The 12,081-nt window shown below is 45.2% G+C and overlaps 1 protein-coding gene across 2 annotated transcripts in view; it reads left to right on the top strand.

Moving 5' to 3' along the window:
- Positions 1–205: 205 nt before the first annotated feature.
- The window catches only part of cd226 (CD226 molecule), a 57,618-nt gene continuing 45,742 nt past the window's right edge, over positions 206–12,081 (top strand). For both annotated transcript variants that reach the window (XM_072467130.1, XM_072467129.1), the window contains exon 1: positions 206–322. In XM_072467130.1, coding sequence (XP_072323231.1) covers positions 265–322 — 58 coding nt within the window. In that variant the 5' untranslated portion in view covers positions 206–264. The remainder of the gene's footprint in view (positions 323–12,081) is intronic.

Genomic DNA, 12,081 nt, shown 5'->3' with positions numbered 1-12,081 from the left:
AATATTTAACAATGTGACACATCTCTTTTTGCAGTTTGAGTTTTTAAAAAAAACCTTTAAGTTTATCTGAGCTGGCAATCAGTAAACACTTATCTGTGTCAACATGTGACAACCAATCGGGCTGCAGAAGGCTGCTAAGAAATCTGAGTTATAATGAGACAGGAAGCTGATGTGCTCATTTGGTGAACTCTTTGCATCAGGCTGTATTACTGCTGCTTTGGACTTTTTTTTTCTCTCTGATTCAAGCATTTCAGATCACCATCAATGTCATGGTTAGCGTGTTATCTCCTACTTTATTCTGGGCTGTTTCTCCTGCGCAGGGGTAGGTACTGAACTACTTCAATATCTGAGCCAGGCTCGATTCTTGTGTTCCTCAGTGTTTCTATTGTGAGCTTTAGGTCAAACTTTGCATGTGAATAAGTTGTGCTGAATGTTCATTTTAACTATCCATTACTACTGGATGTCCCACAGCATTTTTCACATTGATTTCCTAAATAAATGATGTGGTGATCTTTACTCACTGTGGGTCGATTAGTGAAAATGCATTTGTGTCCCTCAGCTTTCGCTTTGTTACAGAATTGAGTATTTCCTGTATTTTAGCAAGCTACAAGTGTTTTTACTGAATTAGTCACAAATTAGATTGGGATAATTAATGATGTGTAGCATGATATTATGGTGCATTTTATATTATAATTGAGTATGTTTGTTCAGAAATGAACAAACTAGGTGGAATTTCATAAGAATTTCATATGATCCAGCGAATTAGTAAATATTATGCTTGGTTTCAAAATGTTTACGTCATTTTTTTGTCAGATATAAATTGGTAGGTAGTTACCTTAACAGATTGAAAATGAAAGAATGTTAAAAATTCTAAGGTTAGGTTCTCGTAGAGTGATAACTTTTGGAAATAAATTTGAACATCTGGTGAATCTTGCACAGCAAGATTTCAACTTTTAAGCCTTTTACTTGAATAAACAAACTAGAAACATCATTGACTAAACACTATTTCAGCAGGCAGCTTATACTCTAAACTGCAGAAAGAATCTTTCATTTAATATTTTAAAAAGCAAAAATCTCCTTCCATGGTTATATTTTACTCTGACTCTTTAGCAGACACTGTTCTCCCAGTTTGAAGTGAGTCTTGGCTCTAAAGGGGTTGCTTCATTTCTTTTCCCGCTGACAATTCCTAACTCTTGAATTAGCTTTGACAGTGAGGGCATATTGGAGATTCTTTCCCCGAGTCCAAGCTCGGTGAATCTTCCAGCCATGCTTAAAAACTCAGAAACATGGCCTCCTCAATCTGAGTGTGAGCTACCAACTTCATACTGGATGGTAGACCATAGAGATTTGCTGCCTCTATCTCCCTGTTTTCTCTCCCCCTTTCTCTCTTGAGATTATTGTAGACTTACTGTGCCTTGCAATTAAATAGGCAGTTTAAAGTATAACCATTTACAAAGTCTGACATTCCTAACACCTCCCTGGAACTTGGCTACAAACAGCACGTGAATAATTCTCTGGTCATTATTCACGGGGTGAATATCTTGCTCCTTCCCAGTTAAAACAACCTTTTAACATTTAACAACCAAGCACCCAGGCTTGTTGTCAGGCAGAAATCAGAACTGGTCACACAATCCCCTTCATTCCCTCATTTTACATTAAGCAAAACAGACAGTTTAAAATATAATCTGATAAACTTAATATATGTGACATCAAACAGCGTGCATTATTACATCTAAATGAGTATCTAACTACAGCTTTTAAAAATTAAATGGCTGAGGGCTGGAATTTTCCGCTATCCCCGCAGCTGGAGGTGGCTCGCGGGCATGATTTTCCAATCCCGCCGAGGTCAAGGGCCATTTGCCCAGCTCCCCAGTCATGCTGCCGGGGATCCCACCGCATGGGGCTGCCTTCGGCAGGCCTGGATCTCCCGCTGGCGGGAAGGGTCAGAAAATCCCGCCCAAGATTTCTGAAATACTTGGAATACTTTTTAAAGGATAATTGGATTACGTTATGAAGAACACAATTTTTAAAAAATGTGTGAACAAGTTGGACAACAGGCTGCCCCTCACTTGTATATTGTGATCATGCAAATAAAATCTCGCTCTCATTTATGCATAATTCACCTTACCTCATGTTAAAAATTGAAGGAGGCGCTTAGGCTGTGAGATTATATAACTTGCTTTAACCTACTGACTCATTAGACAGCTTTCAATTTGTTGTAATTTCCTATCATTTGTATTAAAAATGCACATTTATGGCATAATAAAAATCATGTATTCCTGATCAGACTAACAATCAGCAAATCAAAGTATATGATATAAAAGTTGCCTGATGCAATAGATGGTCCTATTTTACACACCACTGCCATTACTCACAAAGACTTGCTTTCCTTCCCCCACAGTGGAATTAATGAATGTATCGCTTGCAAGCCACTGCCTAACCACATAGATTTTTTTTGTCCTCCTGGTTAACATGGTATGGTGAGCAAGATTATGTCTGAGTTTATATACAGTCCCTTAGCCTCCAGGTTATTGTTATATAGTTAAAATAATAATTTTTATTAACGTCACAAGTAGGCTTACATTAACACTGCAATGAGGTTACTGTGAAAATTCCCTCGTCGCCACATTCCGGCGCCTGTTCGGGCACATGGAGGGAGAATTCAGAATGTCCAATTCGCCTAACAAGCACCGTCTTTCGGGACTTGTGGGAGGAAACCGGAGCACCCGGCGGAATCCCACGCAGACATGGGGGAGAATGTGCAGACTCCGCACAGACAATCCCCCAAGCCGGGAATCGAACTCGAGTCCCTGGTGCTGTGAAGCAACAGTGGTAACCACTGTGCTACCATGCTGCCCATACCGTGTCGAGTCCCAGTCTGAGGTAGTTGATTTTATAGCACTATGAGAGGATGAGTGCCTGCTATCCACTCTCGATAAAATGGCACCGTATGCCCCCATCCACCTTTAAAAAGTTCCCAGGAGACCCAGCAGCCAGCTTTATAATGGTGCAAACGCTACTTGTGAAATCCTTTGTACTGGAGCATGGTCTTACAGCTCTTGATCTAATTGCTCTGAAAGAGGAATTGTTGATGTGACTTCATACAGCCTGTTTTACACTGATGCACATTTGAAACCATTTTACATTGGGTACAACCGTTGTGCAACTGCACACTAAAGTAGACGTAATGCTTATTTTAAAATTTAATTTCCTTTCAAGGCAATCCTGCATAGGTTGTATTCACAAAAATATGTATAAATTTACAGCAGAAATTATAAACAGTTTGAATAATCTTCAGCTAGTGTCTTCATAGACAGACCACATACTTGAAAGAAAGAAAGACGTGAATTTTGTAGTGCTTTCCATGACCACCAAACCCCTCAAAAGTGCCTAAAAGCCACTGACATACTTTCTGACATGTATTCACTGTTTAATGCAGCGGCCAATTTATATTCAGCAAACAGCAATGTGATAATGACCAGACAATCTGTTTTTAATGATGCGGATTGATAGATGAATATTGGCTAAGAGACGAGGGATATATAGTGCCACGTGGGATCCTTAACAGCAACCTGCGCAGGCTGTTGGGACCTCAGTTTAATGTCTCATTCGAAACATGGCACCTCCAACAGTGCAAGTGCTCCCTCAGTACTGCTTTGGAAAAGTCAGCCGTGATTTTATTTTTGTACTCAAGCACTGCAGTGGGACTTGACCCAGAGGCAAGGGTGCTACCATTTGAGCCGCAGCTGACACACGTTTAAAACATATCAGAAAGCTCCACAGTGTTCCAGGAGTTATCCAAATACCCAAAGGTAACCAGCAAAATGGGTGGCTCCTCTCCCTGCCTCTTGTTATATCAACTTAAATATAACATTTGCAATCTTGAAATCCATTTCAGGCACCAGAGTCGCTGTCAATCCTTTATAATCCTTGCAGCGTAACCCTTCTTTGACAAAAGTTTTTATGCCATTGGAGATTTTTTTTAAGTGATAGAATTGTCGGAAATTTAAGGAAATGTGGCAAAGACTTTGGGACATTTTACATCTCATGAGTCTGGAAAATCCACAGGTCAATTTCAAATAACATTTCCGACAAAGGCAATGGTGGTAATAGAGTTCCCTGGAGAAAAACCCACCTCTGCTTTGGAGATGAAAATGCAGGTGCTATCCTCATGCTGAAGACACAGCCTATTGGGGTGAGATTCGAAAACACAGAGGCGACGATGCTACCAACTGCACCGCAAGGCCTTTGAAGTGCAAGGTAGTCACCGATAAATCCAATATAGAATTCAGGAGAACCCTCTTTACCCAGACAAGGGATCAATGTCAGTCCACAGCATATTGATTATCAAATAACACCAGTCTGTAGGAAGATTCACCTGAAAAAGCAATGTCTCTTGAGACATCAATCAATAGAGTTGAAAGTAGAACGTGGGAACAGAATTGTAGAGGCTTTATTGCTTTGCTCCCTTTTGTCCATAATTACATATTGTGAATACATCTGTTTTATGTTACAGTGTGATGTAAACTATTGAAATGCCACAAAATATTCCAGGATGTCATAGTGTCCCTACAGTGCAGAAGGAGACCATTCGGTCTATCGAGTCTGTACTGACACTCTGAAAGAGGCTCAATCCCCCACACTAATCCCAGAACCCACCTAGGGGCAATTTAGCATTGCCAATCCACCTAACCTGCACATCATTGGACTATGGGAGGAAACCAGAGCACCCGGAGGAAACACTTGCAGACATGGGGAGAATGTGCAAATTCCGCACAGACAGTCACCCGAGGTCGGAATTGAATCCAGATCTCTGGCGCTGTGAGGCAGCTGTGTCCTGCGATCTTGAAAGGTGCAAATGAATGCAACTTCCCTCAGATTCCCATTCTCAGTTTCCTGAAACTGTTCAATAATTTTGAAGAGTGGCAGTGTCAAGACGCATGGGACTATTCCCATTGCTTTCAATCTACACAACACATTTTCTCTGTTCACCAGCAAAAAGTCAAATGGCAGATACTATACCACTGGAGAAAAAAGGGGAAAAAGAAGTATGAATCCATCTGACTGTTTGCAAGTATGGTTTCCTCGGCAGATGAAGGTCTACCATGGTAAAGTCCGGCTACCAAGCAGCCAATTTTGTGTCCTTGACAATAAAGGAGAGGGCGGGGGGGGGGGGGGGAAAGTGAATTAGAAATATGTTTTCAAAAATCTCCAAAGTTTCCAAGTGAAGACTCCTCTCTGAAGAGCGCGCAATGTAAACTCTGCAGAGGTAGCGTGTTTGAACCCATAACATAGAAGTGAGTTCAAAATATGAAATCATCAATATCAGATGATGGTGGTGTGGTACATGTCACTCAGGAATCATGTTGCTGTTGCGAGATGCACTTTACAGGTATGTTGAAATCTGGAGATATGGATTGCGATGGTAGAGGGCTCAACATTCTTTCCATCATGTACCTGCCGAGGAATCTCTCCCACTCTTACCGCCTACCACATTGGTGTACATTGGAAGGATTTACAAGTTGATAATCAACATGCTTGGCTTCATAGCGAACGTACCTTCCATGACCATCAAGTCCTGGAGTGAGATTCAAGCTCACAGCGTCCTGTTCAGATGCAGCGATGTTACTGTTTGGAAAACAAAGGTAGTTTTAAGAGATTTATATTTGTATTGGTAAACATTAGAAATACGGGGCGGGATTCTCCGACCCCCCGCCGGGTTGGAGATTCCCCGGGGGACGGTGCGAATCCCGCCCCACTGCCCCGACGCCGGCTGCCATATTCTCCGGCACCGTTTTTTGGGTGGGGGCGGGATTCCTGCCACGCCGGTTGGGGGCCGTTGACAGCAGCCCCCCCTCCCCCCCCGGTGATTCTCCGGGGTTCGATGGGCCGAGCGGCCGTCCATTTCTGGCCAGTCCCGCCGGCGTGAATTACTCAACTCATGCACCTGCGGGACCTGCCAGGTGAGTATGGTTGGGCCGGTCCTCGGGGGGAGGGGGCTCAGGAGGATCCGACCCCGGGGGGGGGGGGGGCCATGGTGGCCTAACCTGCGATCGGAGACCACCGATCTGTGGGCGGGCCTGTTCCGTGGGGGCACTTCTTTCTTCCGCGCCGGCCCCTATAGGGCTCCGCCATGGCTGGTGCGGAGAAGAGAACCCCTCGCGCATGCGCCAAAATACGCCGGCTGGTCTGCGCATGCGCGGAATCACGCCGGCAGTTCCGCGCATGCGCGAACTCGCGCCTTCCCTTCGGCGCCGGCTGGGGCGGCGCCAACCCCTCCGCTATCCACCTAGCCCCCAAAAATGCGGAGAATTCCGCCCTTTCGCAGGCTGTTGATGCCGGAGTGGTTGGTGTGGGGACATATCCCCCAGAAGGGAGAATCCCGGCCAAGGTCTAGTTGTCAGTGAGTTTAATTTAATGCTTTCTTGTCTGGAAGGGTAAAACCTCTAGTTAGATTAATGCCAGACAAAGGTGTTTGTTTGTGTCGGAGCTGGATAAGTTCCCACTGTTTCTGTTGTACTTTGAGAGAGCTACGGTGTGAAGAATAAATAGAAGTAAGTTGGTGCTTAGCAACAGGAGACCACTTCCTGAAGGAAGGGTTTTTCGTTGTTCTTAGTTTTAACTGGAAGCCAGAGCAGTTGTAGCCTGGTCACTGAGGAGTAAACAGCTCTCAACTCCGCCAGGAGGTGCTGGACAGGACAAGGGAAATACAAAGATGCAGGCTTCCTAAGGAACAAGATACAGTCCAGATAATCAGGGAATTGGGACAGAAAGGCTGACTACAAATTCTGGAGTTAAGCAAACAGAGACCAAAGTATTGTTGCAAAGAATACAAGGAAGAGTAAATAAAGAGACAATCGCAGTAATGAGACAATCAAAGAGACAATCGCAGTAGCTAGATTTGAAGTGGGACAGCAGACTTCAGAGGCAGATTAAACATTTGACGGCTATTTAATACAGTCTGGGAATTGAGAGTTAAATCACCTGTGAGCAGTTTGCACAACAGCCAAGACAAAGGAGTCCTAAATAAGTTGGAGCAAAATCCTGCATTGGATTTGTTGTTAAAAGTGGAGCAGAAGCTTTGTTAAAAGTGTCATTTGCAAAACCTGGATTGGGTTTCGGAATGCAAACTGCTAAGAGGAAGCATTATTATGAGAGAAGATTTTTCAGTGTTTTTTTGGGAGAGGAGTTTTGTCAATTGACAATCATTGGGGGGGGAGGTGGGTTGGATTCTGAGGAGATATCCACAGGCATTCAATTGAGGTTCAGAAGTCACAGTCATCTTGTGTGATTAAAAGGGAGCTTTTGTTAATAATGTAATTGTATCTTAAAATGTACTTTGTAGTCCATGTTAATCTTTAAATCTTTGTGTATCTGTTAAGCTAAGGCGGGGGGAGGGGGAGTAAAGGAGTATTGTATAATAATCCAACTTTTCATAGAATCATAGAGGCCAGCACGGAAACAGGCCCTTCAGCTCAACCTGTCCATGCCGCTCAGCTTTTACCACTAAGCTCGTCCCAAATGCCTGCTTTTGGCCCACATCCCTCTGAACCAAACTTACCCATATAACTGTCTAAATGCTTTATAAAACACAAAATTTTATCAGCCTCTACTACTGCCTCTGGCAGCTCTCACCACCCTCTGTATGAAAAAAAAATTGCCCCTCTGGACCCTTTGTAACTCTCCGCTCTCACCTTAAACCTATGCCCTCTAGTTTTAGACTCCCCTACCTTCGGGAAAATATGTTGACTACCCACCTTATCTATGACCCTCATTATTTTATAGACCTCTATAAGTTCACCCCTAAGCCTCCTATGCCCCAGGGAAAAAGTCCCAGTCTAGCCAGCCTCTCCTTATAACTCAAACCATCAAGTCCTGGTAGCATCCTAGTAAATCTTCTTCTGCACTCTTTCTAGTTTAATAATATCCTTTCTATAATAGGGTGACCAGAATTGTACGAAGTATTCCAAGTGTGGCCTTACTAATAACTTGTACAACTTCAACAAGACGCCCCAATTCCTGTATTCAATGTCCTGACCAATGAAACCAAGCATGCCGAATGCCTCCTTCACCACCCTGTCCACCATGTTTATTTTCATGTTGTTAAAACTAATTGGCAGTCCTGTGGCTCCGTTCCTCTGTGTTTTATTTAAAAAATGTAAAACTTATTGTCGTTTGAGCCATGGTTCCATTTTGGGATCATACCTTCCAGTTATCTGATCAACCGGAGCTGTAACGCTATCGACTGCGCCACAAGACCTTTGAAATGCAAGGTCATCACTAATAAATCCATTGAGGAATTCAGGAGAATCCTCTTTACCCAGAGAATGGGTAGAATGTGAAACTCTTTATCACAATGTTGATGCATTTAAGGGGAAGTTAAAGAAGGACTTAAAAGTGGGGGATTAGAGGATATGCTAATATGGTTAGGTGATATGCAAGGTGGGAAGACTAAATATTTTGATATGTTCTTGCTTTCGTTCATTCATATTCCTGATAAATAGTGAAATACGTTTGAAATAACCTCCTCATTGGGCATGATATCCATTTAGAGCATAATGCCGTGTCTGTGCCTCAGATTCGACCTAACTTCCATCAGTCATTGATAGCTCCACTGTGATTGGAATGCTGCAGCTAGAATGTTTTAAACTGTTACCATCCTCCTCCACTGGCATGGATGTGTCCCTTTAATTGCTGAAATTTGTCCCTGTTTATAGCCTGGATTCAATTACGACGAGAGCAATATTCTGAAGAATTTGCTGCCAAGTGACTGACTCCTGAGAGCTCTCTGAATCTTGCCATCACATTCAGTTTGCGAACATCAGGCCATGAATGAATCAATAGCCGAAAGGGCAACAGAAAGTCATGAAAAGAGTGCCAGTATTCAGTATGAAAATCAGGATTTATCGCACCCAATGAGGTTATTTTCAATGTATTTCAAATATTTAGTGGCCACATGAATAAATGAATGTAAGGTTCTAACTCAATATTTATTAGAGTAATTACAAAAATAAATAATTGCTCCACGGTAAGACTGCACGTTGTATGACCGAAGTAGCTTTACTTAATTTACACTGCTTTCAATTTCTGTAAAAAAATATATATAATTGGAATCAGATTGCAGAAACCCATAAATCAAAACTGCAGCATGGGTGAAGTTTGTCACCAGTAATGTTTCTTTTTAAATTGGTTACTAAACTTTATTTGACCTTTGCAATAAGCAACATTGTAAAGGAGGTTGTGTGTAATGTGGCTGAGATTGGCACTCTGTATGTCTTCATTAGGATCCAATTTATCTACCATATCCTCATCACAGATTCATAGTAGTAATTCTACATTCCATAAATGGTGGGACTCCTGCCTCTGAAATTCCTCGAAGTTGCCACTGAGATCTCACCGTAAATCTAGGCAGAGATCGGAGCACGGCCGGGGACCACGCCATCCACATTTTCAACTCTCTCACCTTTGCAGATGACGAAGACAAGACGAAGTTCAAGACGGTTCTCCTCAAATTTGACACTCACTGCAGTGTAGAGGTATATGAAAGTTTCGAACGCTACGTGTTCCAGCAGCGTTTGCAGGGTAAGGACGAACCTTACCAATCCTTTCTAACGCACCTCTGCATCCTTGCACAATTGTGCAGCTACGGGCCCACCTCCGACTCCATCGCGATCAGATTGTTTTCGGTGTCCAGTCGGAACCCCAACGTCAGCAGCTCCTCAAAGTAAAGCAACTCACCCTAGCGACCGCCATCGAGACCTGTGTCCTACATGAAAATGCCACCAGTTGGTACTCCCATATACAAGCGGCTGAAACGGCGCGGCAAGGTCCCCACGAGGCGGAACGGGCCTCAGCCTGGATGAGGAAGGCCATTTCGCACGCTTTTCGTGGACACCCACGCTTGTGTGCACCAAACGAGGGGACGGTGACGTGGAAGAACGTAATGCGCAGGCGCGCACCACGCATGACCGGACCGCGCATGCGTGGTGGCGCAGCGAACGTGCTGATGTCATGACGTGTGGCAACTGTGGCTGCGCCCATTTAAAGCGGCAATGCCCCGCAAAATCTCAACAATGCCTACGATGTGGAAGACTTGGCCACTATGCTGCCTGCTGTCGAGCGGCTCAGCCTTCCAATTCATATCGCTTCAGCCAGCATCGCAGAAATGTTCGGGCAATTCAACCCACGGTCACCGAGTCCGATTCCGACCTCACACACAGCAGTGACACCGAGGACCCGAAGGCGCCTTTTCGAGTCAGTAACAAAAAACAGGCTGTCCCCGAAGCAAAGACACCAGCCGCTGTCGGTATACAGCATCGATCCAGACGATGAGTGGTGTGCCACCCTGACGGTCAACCGGTCCCAAATACGATTCCGCCTGGACACTGGTGTCTCTGCCAATCTCATGGCGTGGTCTGCTTTCCAAAACCTTCTTGTCAAACCAACCATTCTTCCATCGGCCTGCCAGCTATTGGACTACAATGGCAACATCATTCTTGCTACCGGCTCATGCCAACTCGAAGTGACGCACAAGTCACAAAAAGCCATCCTTCTTTTCGAGATCATGGGCTCCTCGAAGGACTCTCTGCTTGGTGCACAGGCATGCAAGCTGCTAAACCTCGTTCAAAGAGTTCACTCTCTCTCTCCGGATGACACGTCTGCCTTCCAGGATGCTGACTTCAGGACGCAACTCAACACCAGCATCGCCCAGCACCGCGACGTCTTCGAAGGCATGGGCACGCTCCCATATACTTACAAGATCCTACTCAAACAGAACGCCACGCCTGTGGTGCATGCCTCTCGCAGAGTCCCAGCACCCCTCAAGGACCGCCTGAAGCAGCAGCTGCAGGACCTCCAAGACCAAGGAGTGATTTCCAGAGTTACGGAACCAACCGATTGGGTCAGTTCCATGGTGTGCGTAAAGCAGCCTTCCGGCGAGCTCAGAATCTGCATTGATCCAAAGGATCTGAATTGCAACATAATGAGGGAGCATTACCCAATCCCCAAGCGCGAAGAGATCACATGCGAGATGGCTTGCGCCAAGCTCTTCACCAATCCTGACGCCTCGAAAGGATTCTGGCAAATTCAACTAGACAGAACCAGCAGGAAACTGTGTACCTTTAACACCCCTTTTGGCAGATATTGTTACAACAGGATGCCATTTGGGATCATATCGGCGTCAGAGGTGTTCCACAGGATCATGGAACAAATGATGGAAGGCATTGACGGTGTTTGCTTCAATGTCGACGACATAATCATTTGGTCCACCACCCCGCAGGAGCATATCAGTCGCCTCCAGCGCATGTTCAAAGGCATACGGGAGCAGGGCCTACGCCTCAACAGAGCCAAATGCTCCTTCGTCCAGACGGAACTCAAGTTCCTAGGGGACCACATCTCCGAGTTGGGTGTGCGGCCGGATGCGGACAAGGTGGCTGCCATCACAGCCATGAAAAAGCCAGAGGACAAGAAGGCAGTCCTCCGATTTCTGGGCATGGTCAACTTCCTAGGGAAGTTCATCCCTAACCTCACCTCTCATACCACAGCTCTCAGGAACCTGGTCAGGAAGTCGACAGACTTCCAATGGCTTCCTGCCCACAAGCGCGAATGGAGAGAACTTAAAACCAAACTTACCACGGCCCCGGTATTGGCCTTTTTTTATCCAGCGAAAGAGACAAAAATTTCGACCGATGCCAACCAATCTGGCATTGGGGCAGTGCTCCTGCAACGCGATGAGGCCTCATCATAGGCCCTCGTTGCATATGCATCAAGCGCCATGACCCCCACGGAACAGCGCTACGCGCAGATAGAAAAGGAGTGCCTGGGCCCTTTGACCGGTGTCAAGTTTCATGATTATGTGTATGGCCTTCCCCAATTCACTGTCGAGACCGACCATCGCCCGCTGGTCAATATAATACAAAAGGACTTGAACGACATGACGCCGCGCCTCCAGCGCATTCTGCTCAAACTCCGGTGATACGATTTCCAGCTCGTATACACCCCGGGCAAAGACCTGATCATAGCCGACGCTCTGTCCAGGGCAGTCAACACCTCGTGTGACCCAGCGGGATTCGTCTGCCGGGT

Source organism: Scyliorhinus torazame, chromosome 11, assembly GCF_047496885.1.
Source record: "Scyliorhinus torazame isolate Kashiwa2021f chromosome 11, sScyTor2.1, whole genome shotgun sequence".
Lineage (NCBI taxonomy): Eukaryota > Metazoa > Chordata > Chondrichthyes > Carcharhiniformes > Scyliorhinidae > Scyliorhinus > Scyliorhinus torazame.
The sequence above is the reverse complement of the archived record's forward strand: the minus strand, read 5'-3'. Positions and strand labels throughout refer to the sequence as shown.